The sequence below is a fragment of the Dromiciops gliroides genome, chromosome 5, assembly GCF_019393635.1.
Source record: "Dromiciops gliroides isolate mDroGli1 chromosome 5, mDroGli1.pri, whole genome shotgun sequence".
Classification (NCBI taxonomy): Eukaryota; Metazoa; Chordata; class Mammalia; order Microbiotheria; family Microbiotheriidae; genus Dromiciops; species Dromiciops gliroides.
Window position 1 is genome coordinate 301,270,609 of NC_057865.1, and position 20,630 is coordinate 301,291,238.

General features: G+C 53.6%; 1 protein-coding gene across 1 annotated transcript in view; it reads left to right on the forward strand.

Moving 5' to 3' along the window:
* Positions 1–917: 917 nt before the first annotated feature.
* CELSR1 (cadherin EGF LAG seven-pass G-type receptor 1) overlaps positions 918–20,630 on the forward strand; it is a 142,567-nt gene continuing 122,854 nt past the window's right edge. Inside the window, exon 1 of the mRNA XM_043967738.1 lies at positions 918–4,614. Coding sequence (XP_043823673.1) covers positions 918–4,614 — 3,697 coding nt within the window. The remainder of the gene's footprint in view (positions 4,615–20,630) is intronic.

Sequence of the window (20,630 nt, forward strand, 5' to 3'; positions counted from 1 at the left end):
GGCTCTAGGAACAATACTTCGGGGGCCGAGGGCAGGGAGCTGGGAGGAGCCGAGGGCGGAGTGGAGGTGGGGAGGGGGTTGTACCAGGCCGAGTGGGAGGGGAGAGTGGTGGGGCGCGGCCGAGAGGCTGAGGACGCCGCTGGGGGCCCGGGAGAGCAGGTCACTTGGCCACCGGCTCTGAGTCTCGGAGAGAGGAGCACCGGGTTCACAACCAGAGCCACAGGCGTCCTGGGCTGAGTCCCGGCTGGCTGAGGGAGGTCGGGGGAGGTCCAGTCGGCCAGCCTTTGCCCGTCTCGCCCCGCCCCACCCCGCCCCACCCGGTCCTACCCCGCCCCGCTCCACTCCGGGCCCCGAGGGCTCGGTCGACCGGGCTTCCCACGCTAGCTGGCTAGATCGCTGGGCTGCTTGCTCTCCGCGGCTGGGCCATGTGAGCCTGAAGCCCGAGCCCAAGAGTGAGCCTTGGGTCCAGAGAGACAGAGAACCCGAAGACTCCGTGCCTAGCTCCCGGCGGCCGCTCCCGGGCTCTCCTGCTGCCCTCCCCTCCTCCCGCGACCTCCCTTGCTGCCTCTCCACCGCACTGTTCCCTGCTATTCCTGGCTGGGCAGATCCGACACCTTCTCTTCTCCTCACCTCTTCCCCGGCCGGGACCAGGATCGGGAGCCCGCTTCGGGGTCCCGGACGCGGCTCTCTCGCCTTCCCGGGGGAGGCACCCAGAAGCCATCTTGGAAGCAACTTGGAGGCAAGTTTTGGTTCGCGCGGTAGGAGCAGCGGGGCCGGGAAGAGGCTGCTGCCAGCGCCCGGGCCCCGGCGGGCTGGGAGCGGAGCCCGGGGTCCCCGCCTCCCCGCGCCGCCGGGGCCGGCCGCATGAGGAGTCTGCCGGGCGGCCGCGGCGGATGCATGGATTGGGGCTCGGGGCCATGGCGCCGGGGCCTCAGCCGCCGGGGCCCGAGATGCTGCTGCATTCCCTCCTCTTGCTCGGAGGCAGCGCCTTGCTCGTCCTGGTCCTGCTGCCCCAGGCCTTCGGGGCGCCGCCCGCGCACCCCACGGCCGCTGCCACCCGTGGCCCCCGGCTGAGGCACCTGGCTCTGGGGCCCGCCTGGAGATACGAGCTTAACTGGGAGCGCAGCGCCGCGGGGCTGCGGCCGCTGCTGAAGCTGACCCCCGACGGGAGGCTGCGGCTGGGCCCGTGGGGGCGAAGGCTGAGGCTGCCGGGGTCGCCAGCCCGGGACTGCGAGCTGCCGCTGCACGTGAACATCTCCTCCCGCCGCTCCCCGACGGCGCTGGCGGTGGCCCTGGCTGTGACTGTGCCGGGCCGAGCCTGCGCCCGCGGCCAGCGTAAGAGCGGCTCCGTGGCCACCGCCACGGGGGAACCAGAGCGCATCCCAGACCTGGCAGCCCGCACCGTCCTGGGGGCCAGCCCGGGCCCAGCCTCCCCCTCGTCTGCCCCTCTGTGCTTCCCGGACCCCGAGGGAGGAGGGCGCGGCCCTGCGGAGCTGTGGGCAGCCCTGGAAGCCCTGACCAGCTTCCCCGATTGCAGGTGCGCTGAAGGGGAGGATGGCAGCAGTGGAGGCTGCGGCGGCAGCCCCGCCTTCCCCCTCCAGCCCATCTGCCTGGAGCCGGGGGCCACAGCCCGCCTGCGCCTGCTGTGCGCTCTCAGGTCGGGCCCAGGCCCAAGCCCATGGCGCCCGCGCTGGCCGCTCCCGGGAAGGGGCCCCGAGCTCCTGCTGGAGCTGACTCTGGAGGCGCCAGGAATACTCCCTGCGGGGGCCAGGAGAGCCAGGAGAGGAACGTCCGGGGGCACTAGCCCTCAGTTCCAGCTTCCCAGCTTCCAGGTCTCTGTGCCTGAGAATGAGCCAGCCGGCACTCCCGTGATCGAGCTGCGTGCCCAGGACCCAGACGAGGGCGAGGCCGGCCGTCTGACCTACCAGATGGAGGCACTGTTCGACGAGCGCTCCAATGGTTACTTCCACATCGAGCCAGACACCGGAGCAGTGACCACCAGCCGGCCCCTGGACCGGGAGACCAAAGACACACACGTCTTGAAAGTGACAGCAGTGGACCACGGATCCCCCCAGCGTTCTGGGGCCACCTACCTCACGGTGACTGTGAGTGACACCAATGACCACACTCCTGTCTTTGAGCAGGTGGAGTACAGGGAGACCGTGCGGGAGAACCTGGAGGTGGGCTATGAGGTGTTGACCATCCGTGCCACTGATGGGGATGCCCCATCCAATGCCAACATGCGTTACAGACTCCTGGAGGGCGCCGATGGGGCCTTCGAGATTGATCCCCGCTCTGGGGTGGTCAGGACTCGCTCTGTGGTAGACCGAGAGGAAGTAGCCGAGTACCAGCTCTTGGTGGAGGCCAATGACCAGGGCCGCAATCCTGGTCCCCGGAGTGCTACAGCCACTGTTCGCATCCTGGTGGAGGATGAGAATGACAACTACCCACAGTTCAGTGAGAAGCGCTACGTGGTCCAGGTGCCTGAAGATGTGGCTGTCAATACCGCCATCCTTCGAGTTCAGGCCACGGACCAGGACCAGGGCCAGAACGCAGCCTTACACTACAGCATTGTCAGTGGCAACCTGAAAGGCCAGTTCTACCTCCACTCCCTGAGCGGGGGCCTGGATGTCATCAATCCCCTGGACTACGAAGCCATCCGAGAGTACACGCTGCGCATCAAGGCCCAGGACGGGGGCCGGCCCCCGCTCATCAACTCCTCGGGCCTGGTGAACGTGCAGGTGCTAGACGTCAATGATAACGCTCCCATCTTCGTGAGCAGCCCCTTCCAGGCTGCAGTGCTGGAGAATGTGCCCCTGGGCCACTCTGTTTTGCACATCCAGGCTGTGGATGCGGACTCTGGGGAGAACGCCCGCCTGCACTACCGCCTGGTGGACGTGGCCACCGGGGCGGGCACCGCGGCGGGAGAGGACCCTTCCGCCTGGACCGACTTCCCCTTCCAGATCCACAACAGCTCCGGCTGGATCACCGTGTGCGCGGAGCTGGACCGGGAGGAGGCGGAGCACTACCGCTTCGGGGTGGAGGCGGTGGACCACGGCTCCCCCGCCATGAGCTCCTCAGCCAGCGTGGCCATCACAGTGTTGGACGTGAACGACAACGACCCCGTGTTCACCCAGCCCGTCTATGAGCTTCGCTTGAACGAGGACGCGGCCGTGGGCAGCAGCGTCCTGACCCTGCAGGCCCGAGACCGGGACGCCAACAGCGTCATCACCTACCAGCTGACCAGCGGCAACACGCGCAACCGCTTCGCCCTGAGCAGCCAGAGCGGCGGGGGGCTCATCACCCTGGCCTTGCCGCTGGATTACAAACAGGAGAGGCAGTACGTCCTGGGGGTGACGGCCTCCGACGGCACCCGCTCCCACACGGCCCAGGTCTTCATCAACGTCACCGATGCTAACACCCATCGGCCTGTGTTCCAAAGCTCCCACTACACGGTGAGCGTCCGCGAGGACAAGCCCGTGGGCACCTCCATCGCCACCATCAGCGCCACGGATGAGGACACGGGGGAGAACGCCCGCATCACCTACACCCTGGAGGACCCGGTGCCCCAGTTCCGCATTCATCCAGACACCGGTACCATCATCACCCTGATGGAACTGGACTACGAGGAACAGGCGGCCTACACCCTGGCCATCACCGCCAAAGACAACGGCATCCCCCAGAAGTCGGACACGACCTCCCTGGAGGTCCTCATCCTGGACGCCAACGACAACGCGCCTCGCTTCCTTCGAGACTTCTACCAGGGCTCCGTCTTTGAGGATGCGCCTCCTTCCACCAGCGTCCTGCAGGTGTCCGCCACCGACCGAGACTCTGGGCCCAACGGCCGCCTCCTGTACACCTTCCAGGGCGGTGAGGATGGCGATGGCGACTTCTACATTGAGCCCACTTCCGGCGTGATTCGCACCCAGCGCCGGCTTGACCGGGAGAACGTGGCCGTGTACAACCTGCGGGCCCTGGCAGTGGACAGGGGCAGCCCGGCCCCGCTCAGTGCCTCGGTGGAGATCCAGGTGACAGTTCTGGACATCAACGACAACCCGCCGGTGTTTGAGCAGGATGAACTGGAGCTCTTTGTGGAGGAGAACAGCCCGGTGGGCTCGGTGGTGGCGAGGATCCGGGCCGCGGACCCCGATGAAGGCCCCAATGCCCAGATCATGTACCAGATCGTGGAGGGGAATGTACCCGAGGTTTTCCAGCTGGACCTGCTGAGTGGGGACCTGCGGGCGCTGGTGGAGCTGGACTTTGAGCTCCGCCGGGAGTACGTGCTGGTGGTGCAGGCCACGTCGGCCCCGCTGGTCAGCCGCGCCACCGTGTACGTCCGCCTTCTGGACCAGAACGACAACCCGCCCGTGCTCCCCGACTTCCAGGTCCTCTTCAACAACTATGTGACCACCAAGTCCAACAGCTTTCCCACGGGGGTGATCGGCCGCATCCCTGCCCATGACCCCGACCTCTCGGACAGCCTCAACTTTACCTTCCTGCAGGGCAACGAGCTAAACCTTCTCCTGCTTAACCCAGACACGGGGGAGCTGCAGCTCAGCCGAGATCTGGACAACAACCGACCCCTGGAGGCCCTCATGGAGGTGTCTGTGTCAGGTAAGAATTAGCCCCAAGGCCCGCCAGGGGTGGGAGGGAGAGGCAGGCCGGCAGGTGGAGACGGGCAGTGACCTGCCTACGGCTCAGAGCCTCTGTGGCCTGGACCAGCCGCTTCAGGCTCTGCTGGGTGCTCCCAGGGCTGGGGGGCTGCCGGCTCACCAGAGGGGGAAGGCCAGGTCAGCCCAGAGTAGGTGGAGACTCACCTGGGCCTGCCAGCTCCCTCCATTACTGGCTGTGGTAGCCTGAGCAAGTCACCTGACCCCACGGGGATCCAGGCTCAAGGGTCATAGTGTGGAGCAGGAAGAGGCCGAGGAGGTCAACCAGGCCAGCCATTCTCCCCGGAAGCTGGGCTTAGTAAATAAGACCCCTGCCTTCTTCCCGCCGGGATTTTCAGAGAAAGTCCTTGGTCAAATCTCAGAGCCTGAGATAAGCATGAGCTGCTCTTCTAATGGAATTGCTAACACGAGAGAAATACTGAAGGGCAGGCAGGCGTCCATGGTCACTCACATCCTCCTGTTTCTTTAGCACCCTTGCTGCTCACTACCTGTGTGTGTGTGTGACCTTGGGTGAATCACCTGTCTTCCCTGGGCTTCAGGGGAGGCTGGATTTAGGAGGCTCTGAGGTCCCTCCCAGCTTCAAGTCTTTGTGTTTGTAAGTGAGCTCTTGTTAATTACAAATGCTTTGAGACCAAAATTTATGGACATCATGGCTATTTTTTAAAAGGATAGCCTGGGGGCAACTAGGTGGCACAGTGGATAAAGCACAGGCCCTGGATTCAAGAGGACCTGAGTTCAAATCCAGGCTCAGACACTTGACACTTACTAGCTGTGTGACCCTGGGCAAGTCACTTAACCCTCATTGCCCCAGAAAAAAATCCCAAACAAACAAAAAAGGATAGGTGGTGTTTCTTTAGCATCTGAGTACATTAACAAGCCTCTAATTAAGCAGGTGACAGGTGTAACTGTGACAGGCACTGTGCAAAGCTCCTCCCTCCCCCCACCCTAAGGCATAGGTAGTGGCCCCACCATCATCCCATTTTCGGATGAAGAAGCTGAGGCTGGATGTGCTGTTAGGAGCCAGGACTGCAACCCAAAGCCTGCTGAGCCCAAGTCTTGCTTCCTTTCCCTCTCTTCGGGAGCATTTCCCTGCTGCCATCCAGGCCTGGGCTCGAGGCCTTGTGCTTGGAAATCCTCAGTTGTGAGACAGACACATGGCTGGGTCAGTCTTCAGAGATCAGAGGTCACCTTCCTGAGCTGGTGCAGCTTTGTGGAGGGGAGGGCTCAAAGAGCTCCCTCAGGCTCAGCTGGCCTTCACAAGTCCAAAAATCAGAGTGAGCACCCCAGCTCCCACACTGATTGACTCCCAATCAATCAGTTGATCAACACACGCTCTGGGGTCAGGCACTGCTCGAGCCCCTGGAGATGCAAAGACAAAATGCGACAGTTCTGGCTTATTCACTACCTTCTAACTGTGTGGCCTTATCTAAGCTTCAGTTTTCTCATCCACAAAATGGGGATATCCTGGCTGGTGGGAGGAAGCACTTCTGTCAAGAGTGAATCTTGGTGTGAATGGGAATTGTTTTTATTAGAAGAGGAATCCAGGGCACTTCACACTCAGCAGAACCTTTCTCATCCGTTAACGATCTCGTCTGATGAGTCAGGGCAAGGATTGGCATTATGCCCATTCTGCAGATGAGAAAATTGAGGCTTAGAGTGGTAAAATAACTCTCTATGGGTCCCCTACCTAATTAACACTGGGGTGTGACTACGACCTGGGTCTTCAGTCTCCCAGTCCAGGCTTCCCTTTCTCTGAAGTCCATGCGCTCCAAGGGGAAAGGGAAAGTCCTGGTGATTGCACATGCTTGAAAGGAATGTCGGAGAGAAGTCGCTTGTGGTGTAGAGTGGGAAAGGACCCAAGGTGTGGACTCTGGGGAGCTGAGATCAAATCCTGCCATCGTTACTTTGTTACTGACTGGGTGACCATGGGCAAGATCCTGATGCCCTTTTTAAGACTAGATTGGCTTCCATTTGGGTTAAACAAGGGGTTTGGACTACTTGTGTTTGCTCATCTCGAATCCCTCAGCTCCACCAGTCAATGCCCTTTAGCCCTGAGAGTCAGAAGGGCCTGGAAAGGCCCTGCAAGTTCAGGCAGGGGCGGGGGGTGGGGGGGTGGGGGTGGGGGTGGGGGGGGTGTCTGTGCTAGGTCACTGCTGCCTTTACAAACAGTGGCCTGAGTTGCTTTCACTGAGGTCAGAAGCTGCTGTCCCCTAGTTGAGATGGAGGGGAAAAAGACCCAGAACACAGAGCACTAAATAGCAGAGCTGGGAAGCTTAGAACACAGAGGATTGGAGGTCAGAGCTGGGAGGGACTCGGAACCGAGATTAGAACTGAGAGAGGCCTTAGAACAGGGAAGGTTGGAGCTGGGAGGGGCCTGAGAACAGAATCACTAGAATGGCTGTGAGGGGATGGTTTGGTGACACGGGCCAACTTTATTTTTTAAATTAAATTTATTTTTAGTTCTAAATTCCCTCCCCGCCTCCCCCGTTCCCCCACCCATCGAGAAGAGGAGAAGAACAAAGCCTAGGACCCGGGCACAGGAATAACAAGTCAGCTTTTGAGGAAGAGAAGCTTAAGAGCTTCGTGGACAGGCCACGCTTGTACAGATAAGGAAACTGAGTCCCAGAGGCGTGACCTCAGCTCTAAAGCATAAACGGGCATGGGGTGGGGGGAGGGTTTGCATTATTGTAGGTCCCCGGGAAGCAGAGAATTAATCAGCTCCTTCCTTGCTTGGTTCGGCTTGTTTACACCACTGGCTGTGCTTCTTTATATAGTAACCGGGAGTCGAGGATTTCATCGTCACTCACAGAGACTCAAGGACAGGCATCACGCTGCCGGCTGAGGAGGTCATCTCTGGATGAGGGCTTTGCTGGCTAGCCGGCCACTGGAGCCATGTGGCCCATGGGGAAGCCCCATAGGGTGGTCCAGTGTCTAGTGTCCATTCCAGTGCTTCTCAAACTTTTTGGCCTCAGGACACCTTTACACTCTTGAAAGTTACTGGGGACTCCCCAAAGTTTGTGTGGATTCTATTTGCTGATATACCCTAGAAATGATGGAGTTAGAAATGATAACAGCATGATTAGAGAGTTGTTTTGACTTGGAAGACCCCGTTAAAGGGTCCCAGAGGCCTCTGGGGGCCCGAGACCATGCTTCACTGGCTTTTGGTCCAGTCCAACGCTGCTCCCCAGTTTACCAATGAGGCAGCTCAGGACCAGAAGCACAGAGCTAGTGACAGCCGGGACTAGACTTGGGATTTCCTCCCTTCCCCCTCACAGGAATGACTTCTTGTCGGGAATGTAGGAGGGGCACCTTGTGTTTTGGGTGGGCACCTGACTAGGTGTGGCCGGAGGGCCCCTTCTACTTCCTCATTCTTTGACTCCGTGTCTGATGTTCCCATTGGGCCTGAGGTTCAATGCCTTAGAAGATTTGAAGGTCTGAGGGGATTTCTGACAGACCTCAGAGAGAGCCTCCAAATATGCCCACTACTCAGAAGCTTCTATCCAAGTCTTGTACTAGCAGTGTGACCTTGGGTAAATCCCCTCACTTCTCTGACCCTCCGTTGGCTCATCTGGAAAATAAGGGCAGAAATGCCTTGGGCTCTTGGGAAATTTGATGAGTGCTTTCCCGCCATCGGCTCTGATTACCGGTGTGTTCCCAGAGCATTTTGTCTGCCTTTCTCCTTTGCCTCCATCATGCCTGCTCCTCTTTGGGTCCTGCCCCAGGATGGAGGGGGGAGCTTAGAAGATCTCAGTCTTTCTGGTGAGGCCATTTATCCTCAGATTAGAACCTAAGTGTCTGCGGAAGTCACAGTATCTAAGTATTAGGCTTAGTTACAAAGGACTTTCTGCACTTTCTCTCTGGTTCCCTCCCCATATGCCCCCGAGGGAGGGAGTGGAAAGCCTATTATCGGTAAGCCCAGCCCAGAAAGCTGAAGTGATTTGCCCAGGGTCGCCTAGTTAGGAACCAAGAGCTGCCTCAGGCTGTAACATCCTGCCTCTTGGTCTGTGGATGGGCCTTTGGGGCCCTCCTAGTCCTCAGTTTTACAGATGAGTAAATTTAAGGCTGGTGAACTTTCCTGGGGGCCCACAGTAAGGAAAAAGCAGAGTCAGGCCCCGGAGCCCAGGCCCACAAGGCCTCTGCCGGCTGAGCCCCTCTCAAATGCCATTTTGTAGCCAAGGGGTATGAGGCACCTCGGCTTGGAATCAAGAGCCATCTCTGGTTCCAGCAAGGGGCTGTCCGGGATGACCTCCGAACTCCTGATCCTCAGACCTTACAGGTCTGTGAAAGATGCCAGGCTTGCCCTCCCACTCCAAGATCTGGGCCCGATCACCACTTGAGGCTGCTCTTCAGTTTTGTTTTGAAAGTCTGCTGGACGCCTTCTCTATTTTACATTGAAGGCATTGCCTGACACTCCTTCCTTGTAACAGAGAGACCAATGATGCAGAAGCCCCTGGTGCCACATAGGATTGACTGTGGCTGTAGCATTCTGCATCTGAGGCCCTAGAAGAGGAAGGGGCTTCATCAGCTGTTCCTCAGAACCAAGATTCCAGTTCATCCGAGCACTCGCCTTGGCTTTTTAAGAGCCTAAAAGGTGGCGGGCGTGGCTGATCGGCCTTTGCTGCCTGGAGCTGGAGGGGCGGGCCACCCCCGTGGTGCGAGGGGCCACTTTCTTCTGAAAGAGCCTTCGCTATTGTTTGGAGTTCTCAGGGTAGAGCCAACATTCCTCAGCTTCAGGAAGCCATCCGTGTTTGCACTGACCAACTCAGGAGCAAGTCTGGAAATCTGATTCTTGAAGTCAGTTGAGGAAAGCCTGTTGGTGACAAACTGGGCTTGTTCCCAGCCTGGCCGTGGCAATGGCCCTGGCATGTAGGGAGCGTTGGCAGAGAGAGGTGGGCTGTCAGTGGTTTGCTTCATGGTGGCCGAGCTCCATGGAGTCGGGCAGAGGAAGCCTGCTGTGCTTGCCAGCCATGCAGATTTGGACAGAGGTAGATGGTATCAGACATGCAGAGTGCATGGAAAAAATCCATACATTTCTTGTTGGAAAGGCTCGATTCCTTGTTGTCCATGGCCCCAGGGGAATTTTTTTAACTTCTTACTCATCCTTGGCACATCACTGGAGCCCAGGGGTTCACAGGAAAAGCTTTAGGTAGCAAGTGTCTATTGGAAAAACACAACCTAACCTAACAGTGAAGTGATGAGAAGAGCTCCCTGATTGGAGTTAGGATCCTGGCTCTGATACTCCAAAGAGTGAGTCAGTGAATGGAGCAGTTCTTAGTTTCCCTTTGTACCTGCAAAGACCTGGGCAGTAAAACAGTCCCTGCCCTCAAGGAGTTCTCCTTCTAATGGGGGACACAATCCCTGAAAGATTTCAACTGGAAAGGTCCCATGATCCTTAGGGATAGCAGCAAAGCCTCAGTGGCGTCTGAGGTCATTTCCATCAATGGAATCGGATCCATTTCTGATGCTGAATCATCGGACAGGGCTTTGGGGATAAGGCCTTTGTGGTCTCCGGGAAGCCATGTCCCTTCCCTGAACCCCAGTTTCCTCATCCATAAAAAGAAGAGGTTGGACTCCGTGATCTCTAAGGTTGAAATCTACATCTATGTTAATTGATTTGGACTCTACTGGGTGGACTTTTCAGACTAGATCCAACAAAAGGGGGAGAGAGGGCAGACATTTGGCCCTAGGGAACAATGCAGACCCAAAGCATGGAGGCCGGAGAGCACAGGGTGCCAGGGAGAGAGCATAGACTGGAGGAGAATAGCACAGGGTGAGGCTGGCAGGGAAGTGGAGTCTGGAAGGCTGGATAGAGGAGCATGAGCTATTCAACAGGCAACAGAAATCAAAAGGGAGTAGAGGATGTGGCCACCCTTATGGGTAAGAAGGGCTTTCATGGGCTGAGAACTTAGGAAGGATGCATGACCGTGGAGGAAGTGTGCAATGGCTGGCCTTCCAAGTGAGTCCGAAACTCCTTGGGATAGGGGTTAGGTGACATCTTCTGTGTTCCTGCACCAATCAGAGAATCCAGTCGGGACATAGCTGCCTCCTAAACCTTTCTAGAATTGACTTGAGGTGTTCTGTCTAGTAGGGGGCAAGAGACAGAACCAGGAGCTGAGGGGTAAGAAAGGATTGATTGGTAAAAAAAAAAAAGGGGGGGTGGCAGGGAAGGAGGGCTTACAAGTCACATGTGTTGGGCAGTGTTTAACAACCGGCTCTCCAGGTGGGGGTGGGGGGATGTACTCAGGATATTCTTTTTTTGTTTTGTTTTTTGCGGGGCAATGAGGGTTAAGTGACTTGCCCAGGGTCACACAGCTAGTAAGTATCAAGTGTCTGAGGCCGGCTTTGAACTCAGGTACTCCCGAATCTAGGGCTGGTGCTTTACCACTGCGCCATCTAGCTGCCCCTCAGGATATTCTTTTAAGCTTCATCTGTCCTGTTTACATTTTCTCCATCATTTTCCTCCATCTGGACAATCAACCAAACAGTAAATCAGTCCCTGATTTGTAACATGTGCCTTTTTTCTGCAGTGTGAATGTTCACACTGAGAATTTAACAGCCATTTCCAACATAGTCTCTGTTACAGGGGAAGTGCAGTAGGGGCTAGCCTTCACCAGTGTGTTCAGCACTTGTGTGTTAATTACAGAGCCTCATGAGCAGACCCATCTGCAAGGTTTTCCCTTAGCTGCTGGCCTCAATTTCTCTTTTCATAAAATGAGGGTGCTGGGGTCCAGGATCTCCAGGGAGTCCCCCCCATCTCTGGTATCTAGTGAATCCTGAATCTGTGAATAGATTGGGCTGGAGTGAGGGAGTGAAGGTGAAAGAGGAAGCAGAGAGACTCTGGGGTCTCAAGCCTATAGGATGGGGAAGGTGGTCCCACAGGCTGAGATGCTTGGCCAGGTGTTTGCAAGGAGGGTCAGTCATGGGGTATAGGCCAGATGGATTGGGGAGACAGAGAGTGACAATAGGAAGCTCCCTTGTGGGTGCCATGGAGGCTCTGGATAAGGGTGGGGACTGGGAAAAGAGGGAGCAAGCCAGGGAGGTGAGAGGTGGAATGGATGAAAGGTGGAGAGGGAAGGGAGCGGGAAGCCCCTGGAGACAGCCCAGGCTTTCCAAAGGAGAACTGTTGGCCTCCATCTAAAGCTGGCAAATGGGAGCGATGATAAGTGACATGTCAAGATTGATTTAATCTGTGCAGTGCTCTCTCTCATACACACACACACACACACACACATACACACACACACACACAAATAGGTGGCTATAGGCAGATAGACCCATCTATATCTATCTCAGATTGAGAATTTAGGGAGGTTGTATACATAGAAATGTATATAGCTATAGCTAGCTAGCTATAGATATCTACCTATGTGTAGCTATATCTCTTTATCTCTCTTTAACTATCTGTCTGTCTACACATTCTTTGAGCTCTGCAACAACTCAGCGAGGAAGGTACTAAAGGTATCATTATCCCCATTTTACAGATAGGGAAACTGAGGCTTAGTGACTTGCCCACAGTCATCCAGACAGAGCACTCAGGGCTTATAACGCTGATTTGAGATCCCGGAACATCTCAGCACTGTGCTCTTGAACAGTGATCTAGTGATCTCCATAGCGGGGCTGGTTGCCTGATCCCAAGGGGAGAGGGGGCACATCCCACCCTCCCGGAGTCGCTAATCATCTTTGGCTCCTACAGCCTCATGCTCCCTCTCTACCTGGTGAGGGTTCCCAAGCACCCCCTTCTCGGCCCTTCAGGGAAGTTATAGCCTTACCTTCATCTAGACATCCTTGGAGCTGCTTTGTGGGTGCTATTGGCAAAATCCCTGCTGTTCTGGAGCATAGCACATCTACCAAAAAAAAAAAAAAAGCTGACGGGTGTTCCTAATCAAGAATGTTTGGAGAACAGTGCTCTAGAAAAGCAAATTTCATGTGTTTGTTTTCTAGCCCAGTTAATTGAACCCCTTTAAATCTCTCTTGTGCCTGGCCCTGTGTTTGATTCTGGGGGTATGGAGATGAGAAATGCCATTTCCCTTCCCAGCTTCCCAGATTCACCTGGGCAGGCTGGGGTAGGGGGTCGGGGAGATGGGAAGCTCAGAAGGGCTGGAATGGATTTGTTCCTGCACATTCCACAGGGCCAGGAACATAGTAGGTCCTCAGCAAGTGCCAAGCTGTTTCCCACAAACAGTGGAAATTTAATCAAGTTTTAATTATTCTGTTAAAAACATGTTGTTGTAAATGGAAAGAATACAAGGCTGAGTGGAAAACAATCCAACCAAGGGGAGGAAAGAGCCAATTTTATCATTCCAGATTTTGCCAAACTGATTAAATAGGTGTTGACATGTTCACAGAGGTGGTGGGGACTGCAGGGTGGGGGGCAGGAGGGGTTGGGGAGGGAATTTGAGGCCTGACTTTTTTCTCTGACTTTCCTGGTTTAGTCCCATGTGGGCTGAAGTATCTCTGGCTATCTAATCTAAATAGTGTGTGGTTTGGTTCTATACAATATGGCTCACTCCAATCAAGCCTTTTACTGTGTTAGCATTGGGAGATAAGGGCCTGGGGAGGGGCTGTCTGCCTTCTTCTGCCACAGATACTTTTCTCAAGCACCAATTTCTTTTTTTAAAAAATAGCATTTTATTTTTCTAATTACACGTAAGGACAAATTTTAACACTCATTTGAAAATTTTACATTCCAAATTTTTCCCTCTCCCTCCCTCCCTTGCTCACCTCCCTCCTCTCTAAGACAGTAAGCAATTTGATATAGGTTATACGTGTGCAATCATGTAAAACACATTTGCATATTAGTCATGTTATGAAAGAAACAAGCCAAAAGGAAAAAAAAGCATGAAAAAAATAAAGTGAAAAAGTATGCTTTGATCTGCATTCAGACTCCATAAGTTCTTTCTTTGGATGTGAATAGCAATTTCCCTTGTGAGACCTTTGGAATTATTTTGTAACACAGTGTTGCTGAGAATAGTTAAGTCCTTCATAGTAGATCATCATTACAATGTTGCTGTTACTGTATACAATGTTCTGGTTCTGCTCACTTCACTTTGCATCAGTTCATATAAGTCTTTCTAGGTTTTTCTGAAATCATCCTGCTTTTCATTTCTTATAGCACTATAATATCCCATCATGATCATATACCACAGCTTGGTCAGTCATTGATGGACATCCCCCTAATTTCCAATTCTTTGCCATCAGAAAAAGAACTGCTAGAAATATTTTCTCTACAATTATGTTCTTTTTCCCCTTTTCAAAAAAATCTCTTTGGGATACAGACCTGGTAGTGATATTGCTGGGTCAAAGGGTATCAAGCATCATTTTCACCATTTCCCCAGCTAAGAACTCATGCTTGAGAGCTCCAAGCCAATGTTCTGTGGGGACAGTGTTCAGGCCTGAGTATTTCTCCAGTAGTCTTGCTATGTTTATGAGCTATGTACTTCTGGGCTAGTTACCCACTCTCTCTTACGCTCATTTCCCTCCCTATGAAATGGAGGCCTGGAGGAGGTGGTCTCCTGGATCCCTTCCAAGTCTCCATTCCATTATCCAGTTTTCTTTCCCATGTGTTGCTTCTGGGGGGTGCCATAACCCAGTTGATGAAGGCCTGGGTGCAGAAGAACTAGGGTGGCAGACCCCTTGAATGGAGATAAAGGGAAAAATACAAAGATATTGTGGAAGTGCAATGGGCAAGATTTGTCATCTTGGGGATAGAGGAAGGGAGAGAATGGAGGCTGTCTTCAGGGCTCTGAACTTCAGTGATGGAAATAGGGATGGTGACCTCAACAGAAACTGAGCTGTTCCGAAGATGAGTGGGGCTTAGGGGCAGAGGTGATCCATTCTGTTGGGGGGGTGTGGCATTTGAGAAACCTAGAGAACATGCATTTTGAAATGTCCAGCAGACAGTTGGAGATGTGAGACTGGACCTAAGGAAAGAAGCTGGTCTATAGAGCTGGAATCCTTTATGTCGAGATGAGAGTTGGTAAAGTCAATGAGAGAGTGTAGTGAGAAAAGAGAAGAGTGCTGGGGCAGAGCCTTAGTGGCTACCCTGTGGAAGATGAACGGGCAAAAGAGAATGAGAAGGAGCAGTCAGAAGGGCAGGGGGAGGGGGCGAAAGAAGGTAATGTCATGAAGACCTAAAGGGGAGGGATATCCAAGCAGAACAGGTGCTCAATAGTGACAAAGACTACAGAGAGCTCCGGGGTGATGTGGGATTTGATAAGAGGACTCTGGCAAGGCGGCAGCTAGGTGGAGCAGTGGAGAAGCACTGGCCCTGATTCAAAAGGATCTGAGTTCAAATTTGGCCTCAGACACTTGACACTTACTAGCTGTGTGACCCTGGGCAAGTCACTTAACCCTCATTGCCCTACAAAAAAAAAGGAAAAAAGAAAAGGAAAAAAAAACCCAAACCCAAAGAACTCTGGCAAGAGCAGAAGGCTGAGGAGTGAGAACAGGGAAAGTCCTGGAAGGAGGATGGTGTGGTGTCTGCTTTCCCAGAAGCATAGCTCAGAATGCCAGGAGAACTAGAGGATGAGAGCTGGTAGGGACAAGATGATCAGGGGAACATTTGGAGGGATGGGGGAGACTTGGCCATGTTCATTGGCAGCACAGATGATCCAGCAGAGAGAGATGAGGAGAATTACAAAGAAATGAGCCCAGGACCTGTGGATGGAGACTAGAAGGGATGGGATAGGAAAAGGGCACCATCAGGGGAGGTGCTTGCATTTTCAAGTTTTTACTTCTATTTCTTGTTGTATTTGGGGCCAGAAACATCACTCCCTTTTCTGCGGTCTTTTGGAACAGCCCATTTTATTGCCTTCATTTCTCTGGCTTTGGCTGTGTTTGTTTAAGAAAAGCTCTTAAAAGAGGATGATTTGGTCCATGAACAACAATGGCTGGAACCAGGAAGCTCCCAGTGGAAGGGCCAGATAAGAAGTTACTGGAGGGTGTGTAGAGTGGCTGACCTTGGAGTCAGGAAGACCTGGGTTCGAGTCTTACCTCAGACACATCCTAGCAGGATGGTGCCCCAGGAAATGCTCAGAGATTGGTGGAGGGGATTTCTCGCCCTGGTCAAATCCCGAGGTTTTCCAGCAAGAACAAAACAGGCTAATTCAGGAACAGGAGTTCAAGGGCTTGCTCAGCTATTTGCTGCACAACCTTTACAGTTTCTCTGGCCTCAGTTCCCTTGCCTGTAAAAGAAAGGAACTGGACTAAAGTTGCGCCCACTTCTAAAGCTGTAATAAAAGAAAACCTGGTTCTGCAGAATCAGAGTAATTTGGGGGTGGGGGTATAATCCAAAAGATGTGTCTATTACTCTGCTGACTGGTTGCTTGGGGACTTGGGTGGTGTTGGGGAATGGGGAAATGTTTCCTCCTTAAATCCTATCATTTAGGGATTTAGACTTAGAGCCATAGGATCACTGAGAGGCAAAAGGGAGCCTAAAGGCCTCCATAAAGAGGGGCAAAAAAAGTGAGTTAATTGACCTGCCTCACATCAGCCAGGTTGCTGCTCTTGAAGGTTTCCTTTCTGCAACTCAACAGAACAATAACAATTCATCTGGAGGAGCCAAAGGTCTAGACTCTCAAGGGCAGTCCTGGAGGAAAAGAGTGGGAATGAAGAGGTCCAGAAGGCCATTCTAAAACGGCAATCCTTGCTGTCGCTATTGCGTCAGCTGGTGGTCCTGGTTCTCTTTGGGGCCACTTTCTGAGCTGGGACCACCGAGGCAGAAGGAGGCTTTGGAGGTCTGCTTGCCCCTCCCCCAAAGGACTCTTGTCCTGAGTCACGAGGCAGCTCCCAAGTTCTAGTCAAAATGGCCTGGGGGGTGGCCCTCTCATGCTTCCTGGTGATGGGGGCAGACTCCCTAGAGTATGCTAGATATGGGCAGGCAGGTGCTTATGATGAGAAGAAGCCGGGGCCCACCTCCTGAGGGCAGGATATGGCATATTCTGGTTAAGGGGCTTTTCTAGCTCAGCCTTTTTGTGCAACCATGGAAAATTCTACGGTTTGATTGAATGTTATCACTGGAGAGAGGATGGAAAATCCTGGAGGTTACTCCCCATGCATGGGGATTTCCGATCTATTCAGGCTCTTGGCCTTGTTAGGGCTCAGGGGAGTGGGGGTGGGCAGTGTATGTTGTGTGTGTCTGTGATCTTTGGGGAAGGAAGACCATTTCCTTCATCAGTCCCATAAAAATCAGCCAGTCAGCCAGCCAGACACACAATAAGCATTACTGTGAGCCAGGTGCTGTGCTAAGTGCTGAGCCTATAAAGAAAGGCAAAGCCAGCCTCTGCCCTCAGGAGGCTCACAGTTTAATGGGCAGCATGTGAGTAACTACGAACCTATGAACCTACGTGATATACCCAGGCCAAATGGAACCAAGTCTCCAAGGAAGGGAGAACTTTAAGGCTCAGCCCTGGCCCTGCCAAGCGCCCAAGGAGGCCCTTCTTATCTCCTAGTGGTTGTCCTCTCTCCTAAACTTACCTTGGATTTAATTGCCTGTCTGTGCTGAGCTGTGACAAGAATACGTGAAGTGATCAACGTCCATTGATCATGGGAGTCAGGAAGACATGGGTCCAAGTCCCAGACTGGCTGTGAGGAAGCTGGTGACTTTGGATGAATCTCAGGCCCATAGATTTCAGCCTAGAAGGGGCCTGAGAGGTGTCTGGTCCAAACCTCTCATTTTATGGGCTGGGAAACTGAGGCCAGAGAGGCAAAGGGGGCACATGTCAAGGTTGGGATTCACACCCAGATCCTTGGACTTCAAATCCAGAATCCTTTCTACTGTACCCAATGAAGAAACTGAGGCCTATGCAGGTGAGGATTGGAGGAGAAGGAAGGTGGGATGGATTATGCTGAAATACCAAGAGGTGAGTCCTCTTAGTAAAGGCAGACTGTCAATCTCAGACTGTAGGGTTCAGAGCAGGCAGGAACTTTAGAGATCATTTACTCCAGCCTCTTCAAGGTACAGGCAGGAAAACTCGTGTGTTCAGTTATGCATGTGTGTGTACCCATGCATGTACATATATGCAGATCTCTATCAGTCTATGTCTATCTATGACCCATCTATTGGGTCTATCCTTAATCTATTATTATCTATCATCTATTTCCAACCATAGTTTCATCTCCCTTCCTCTTTCTTCTTACCACCCTCTCTCTGTCTCTCTCTCTCCCCCGTGTCTCTGTTTCTGTCTCTCTCCTCTGTCTCTCCCCTGTCTCCAACCTGCGCCCCCCCCACTAGAATGGAATCTTCCGGAGGTCAGGGGCTATTTTTCTTTCCTCACTTTGTCCCCAGGGCTTAAAGGCTCCTAGTCTGGCACAGAGTAAGTTGACTGACTGAGTGAATGCCTGACACCCTTTGAGCACTGACTTTTGTGTGGAAACCTCACTTTGCTGGCACTAGAAGCTGGTTTTGGCCGACTTCAGAGAGGCCTTAAGTAATCTCACCATCTAAATGAAGTTCTTAGCTCATCTTTCTTCAACAACCCTGCCCCTCCCTCTTCTGCCTAAGCTCCCGGGACCCCTTGGAGACTTCACCCAGAGGGTCCCATGGGTGGGAAGGGAGAGGGTCTGTGGAGAAGGGTCCAGGGGATGGAGAGGAACAGTAAAATCCTTAGACTTGGCCCTCCTGTCTTTTCTGCAAGTCTCCAGCATGGCTATCCGGGAGACATGCTTCCGCCAGGTGCTACCTGTGCCTTGGCTTGCATCATTTCCCCAGCCTGGTGCTCGTTGTACCTGAATGCAAGAAGCCAGTGAGTCAGGAGGGATGATGGATTTCCTCCAAGGAGGAAATATGAGAACAATAATTACTAAGATTACAAGGGAGCTGGGGCAGCTAGGTGGCACAGTGGATAAAGCACCAGCCCTGGAGTCAGGAGGACCTGAGTTCAAATCTGGCCTCAGACAGTTGACACTTACTAGCTATGTGTAAGTCATTTAACCCTCATTGCCAAAAATAAAAATAAAATAAAATTGCAAGGGAGCCTAGAACAGGAGCTTCAGAACTGGAAAGAAATTTGAAATACAGAAGTGCTGAGGGCTGGGAGGGGCCTCAGAAAGAGGAATGTCAGAGATGGGAGGGGTCTTAGAACAGGAGATGGCAAAGGTGGGAGGGCCCTTGGAACAGGGGATATGAGAGCTAAGAGGAGCCTCAGAACAGGGGATGGCAGAGGTGGGAGGAGCCTTAGAACATCAGATGGCAGAGCTGGGACATAGAATAGGGAAGGTCAGGGCTGGGAGGCGCCTCAGAGAACATTCAGTTCAGCCTCTCATTACAGAAGAAACAGAGGCTCAGATGGGGCAGTGACTTGCCCAAGGTCATCACAGTAATCAGTGTCGGGCTGAGATTCAAACCTAGAACTTTTCCTTCCCTATCCAGTCCTCTTTTCCTTCTCTGCACCTTAATGGCAGCCCCCAAGTTTTCCCTCAGATTGGGGGAGGGGGAGTGTCAGAACTCCTGGAACTGAGATGGCTTCTATGGGGTGGGGCAGGGAGGGCTGCTGGGGCAGATGCTGCACCTCTGCAGTGGCTGGAAGGGCCTGGTTACCCACCTGAGGCCCTGGGGCCTTGGCCTCCCTCATCATTCCCTGCCAGCCTGGGGCTGCAGAGGCAGTGGTGGCTGGGCTGAGCCATGCCGTCATTAGGGGATTAACAGAAACCTATGAAGTACCAAGTGATTATATAACCACGTTGCCTCCCTATTATTACTCTGGTTGATTAAATAGTAACATCTCTTTGGGCCTTGTGGGGAGGTTTGCCCAAAGGGGCTAAAAACCTGAACAGAAATAATGGCAATAATGGGGCTGCTGATGAGAGGTGTCTGTGTGGCCAGAGGCGGCCCTGCTCTCGCAGCCCCTTCCCCCTTGGCCAGGGCACCCTGGAGGGCGCAGGGAGGAAGCTGGGTCCTTAGACGCTCAGAAGGAGCTTCCCTTCTGCCTCACCCCCATCCCAGGACTCTCATCGGTGAGCCTGCCTGCCCTAGAGATGGGGGAGAGCAGTCCCCGATCCCAGGAGAGGTCTTGGGCTCGTTTCTACGAGCACCTCCTCTCCAAGGGTTGCAGAATTCATCTGAATGCCCGGTCCCAGCTGATCCATAATAACTCAGATCTGACAAGAGTCATTCCTTGGCTTCCCTATTTAGAATGATAGGATTTAGGAACAGGAAGGCCCCAACCACTTCATTTTACAGGGGAGGAAACTGAGGCCCACAGGGAGAAGTAAGGTCCCACAGTACTGTGGGGGGTGGTTCATGTCCCCCACCTCCAAACACAGTGCTTCGTGTGTCAGGCAGTGGGTCAGGAGCCGGACATACAGAAACAAATGGAAAATGAGCCCTGCCCTTAGAGAACTTCCATTTTATCAGGCGATAAATTACCTCCATTGCAAGGTAATTTGAAGAGAGAGAGGCTCCTGACTCCCACCCCGATGCCCAGCACTGTGCCCCCTCAGCCTTCACGGCCTCTCCCTAGGAAGCACCAAGCAGGCTAAGTTTGCCCAGCTGAATGAATGGATTTCAGCAGTGATTTCACCAGATTCCTCCTGCCCAGAGCTGCTAACAAGTGGCTAAAGAATGAGAAATGCTCCCAGACACTGTTTGGGAGTTTTACAAAGGGCTGATCTGCAGGGCGGTTTTTATGTATGCCTGAACATGAAAGGAAACCACTACCTCGTCTGTGTCTTCGGTCAGCCCCATCTTTGCCTCCGGGACCCAGCAGAACAAGTTGATTCTGCTGGATCCCAGAAGCCACAGCCAGGAACATCAGGTGGTGATTATAAGGAGCCAGATTTTGGGTCCATAAATGGAGGAGTTACTTAACAATCAGAGCCGACGAGCAATGGATGGACTGCCTTAGAAGGGAGTAAGGTCATTGTGCTTGAAAGTCTCTAAGGAGAGACTGGGTGATTGAGGCATGTCAGAGATGTGCAGTTTAGGGCCCATCAACCTCTGAGATGTAGTAATCCTCATGACAG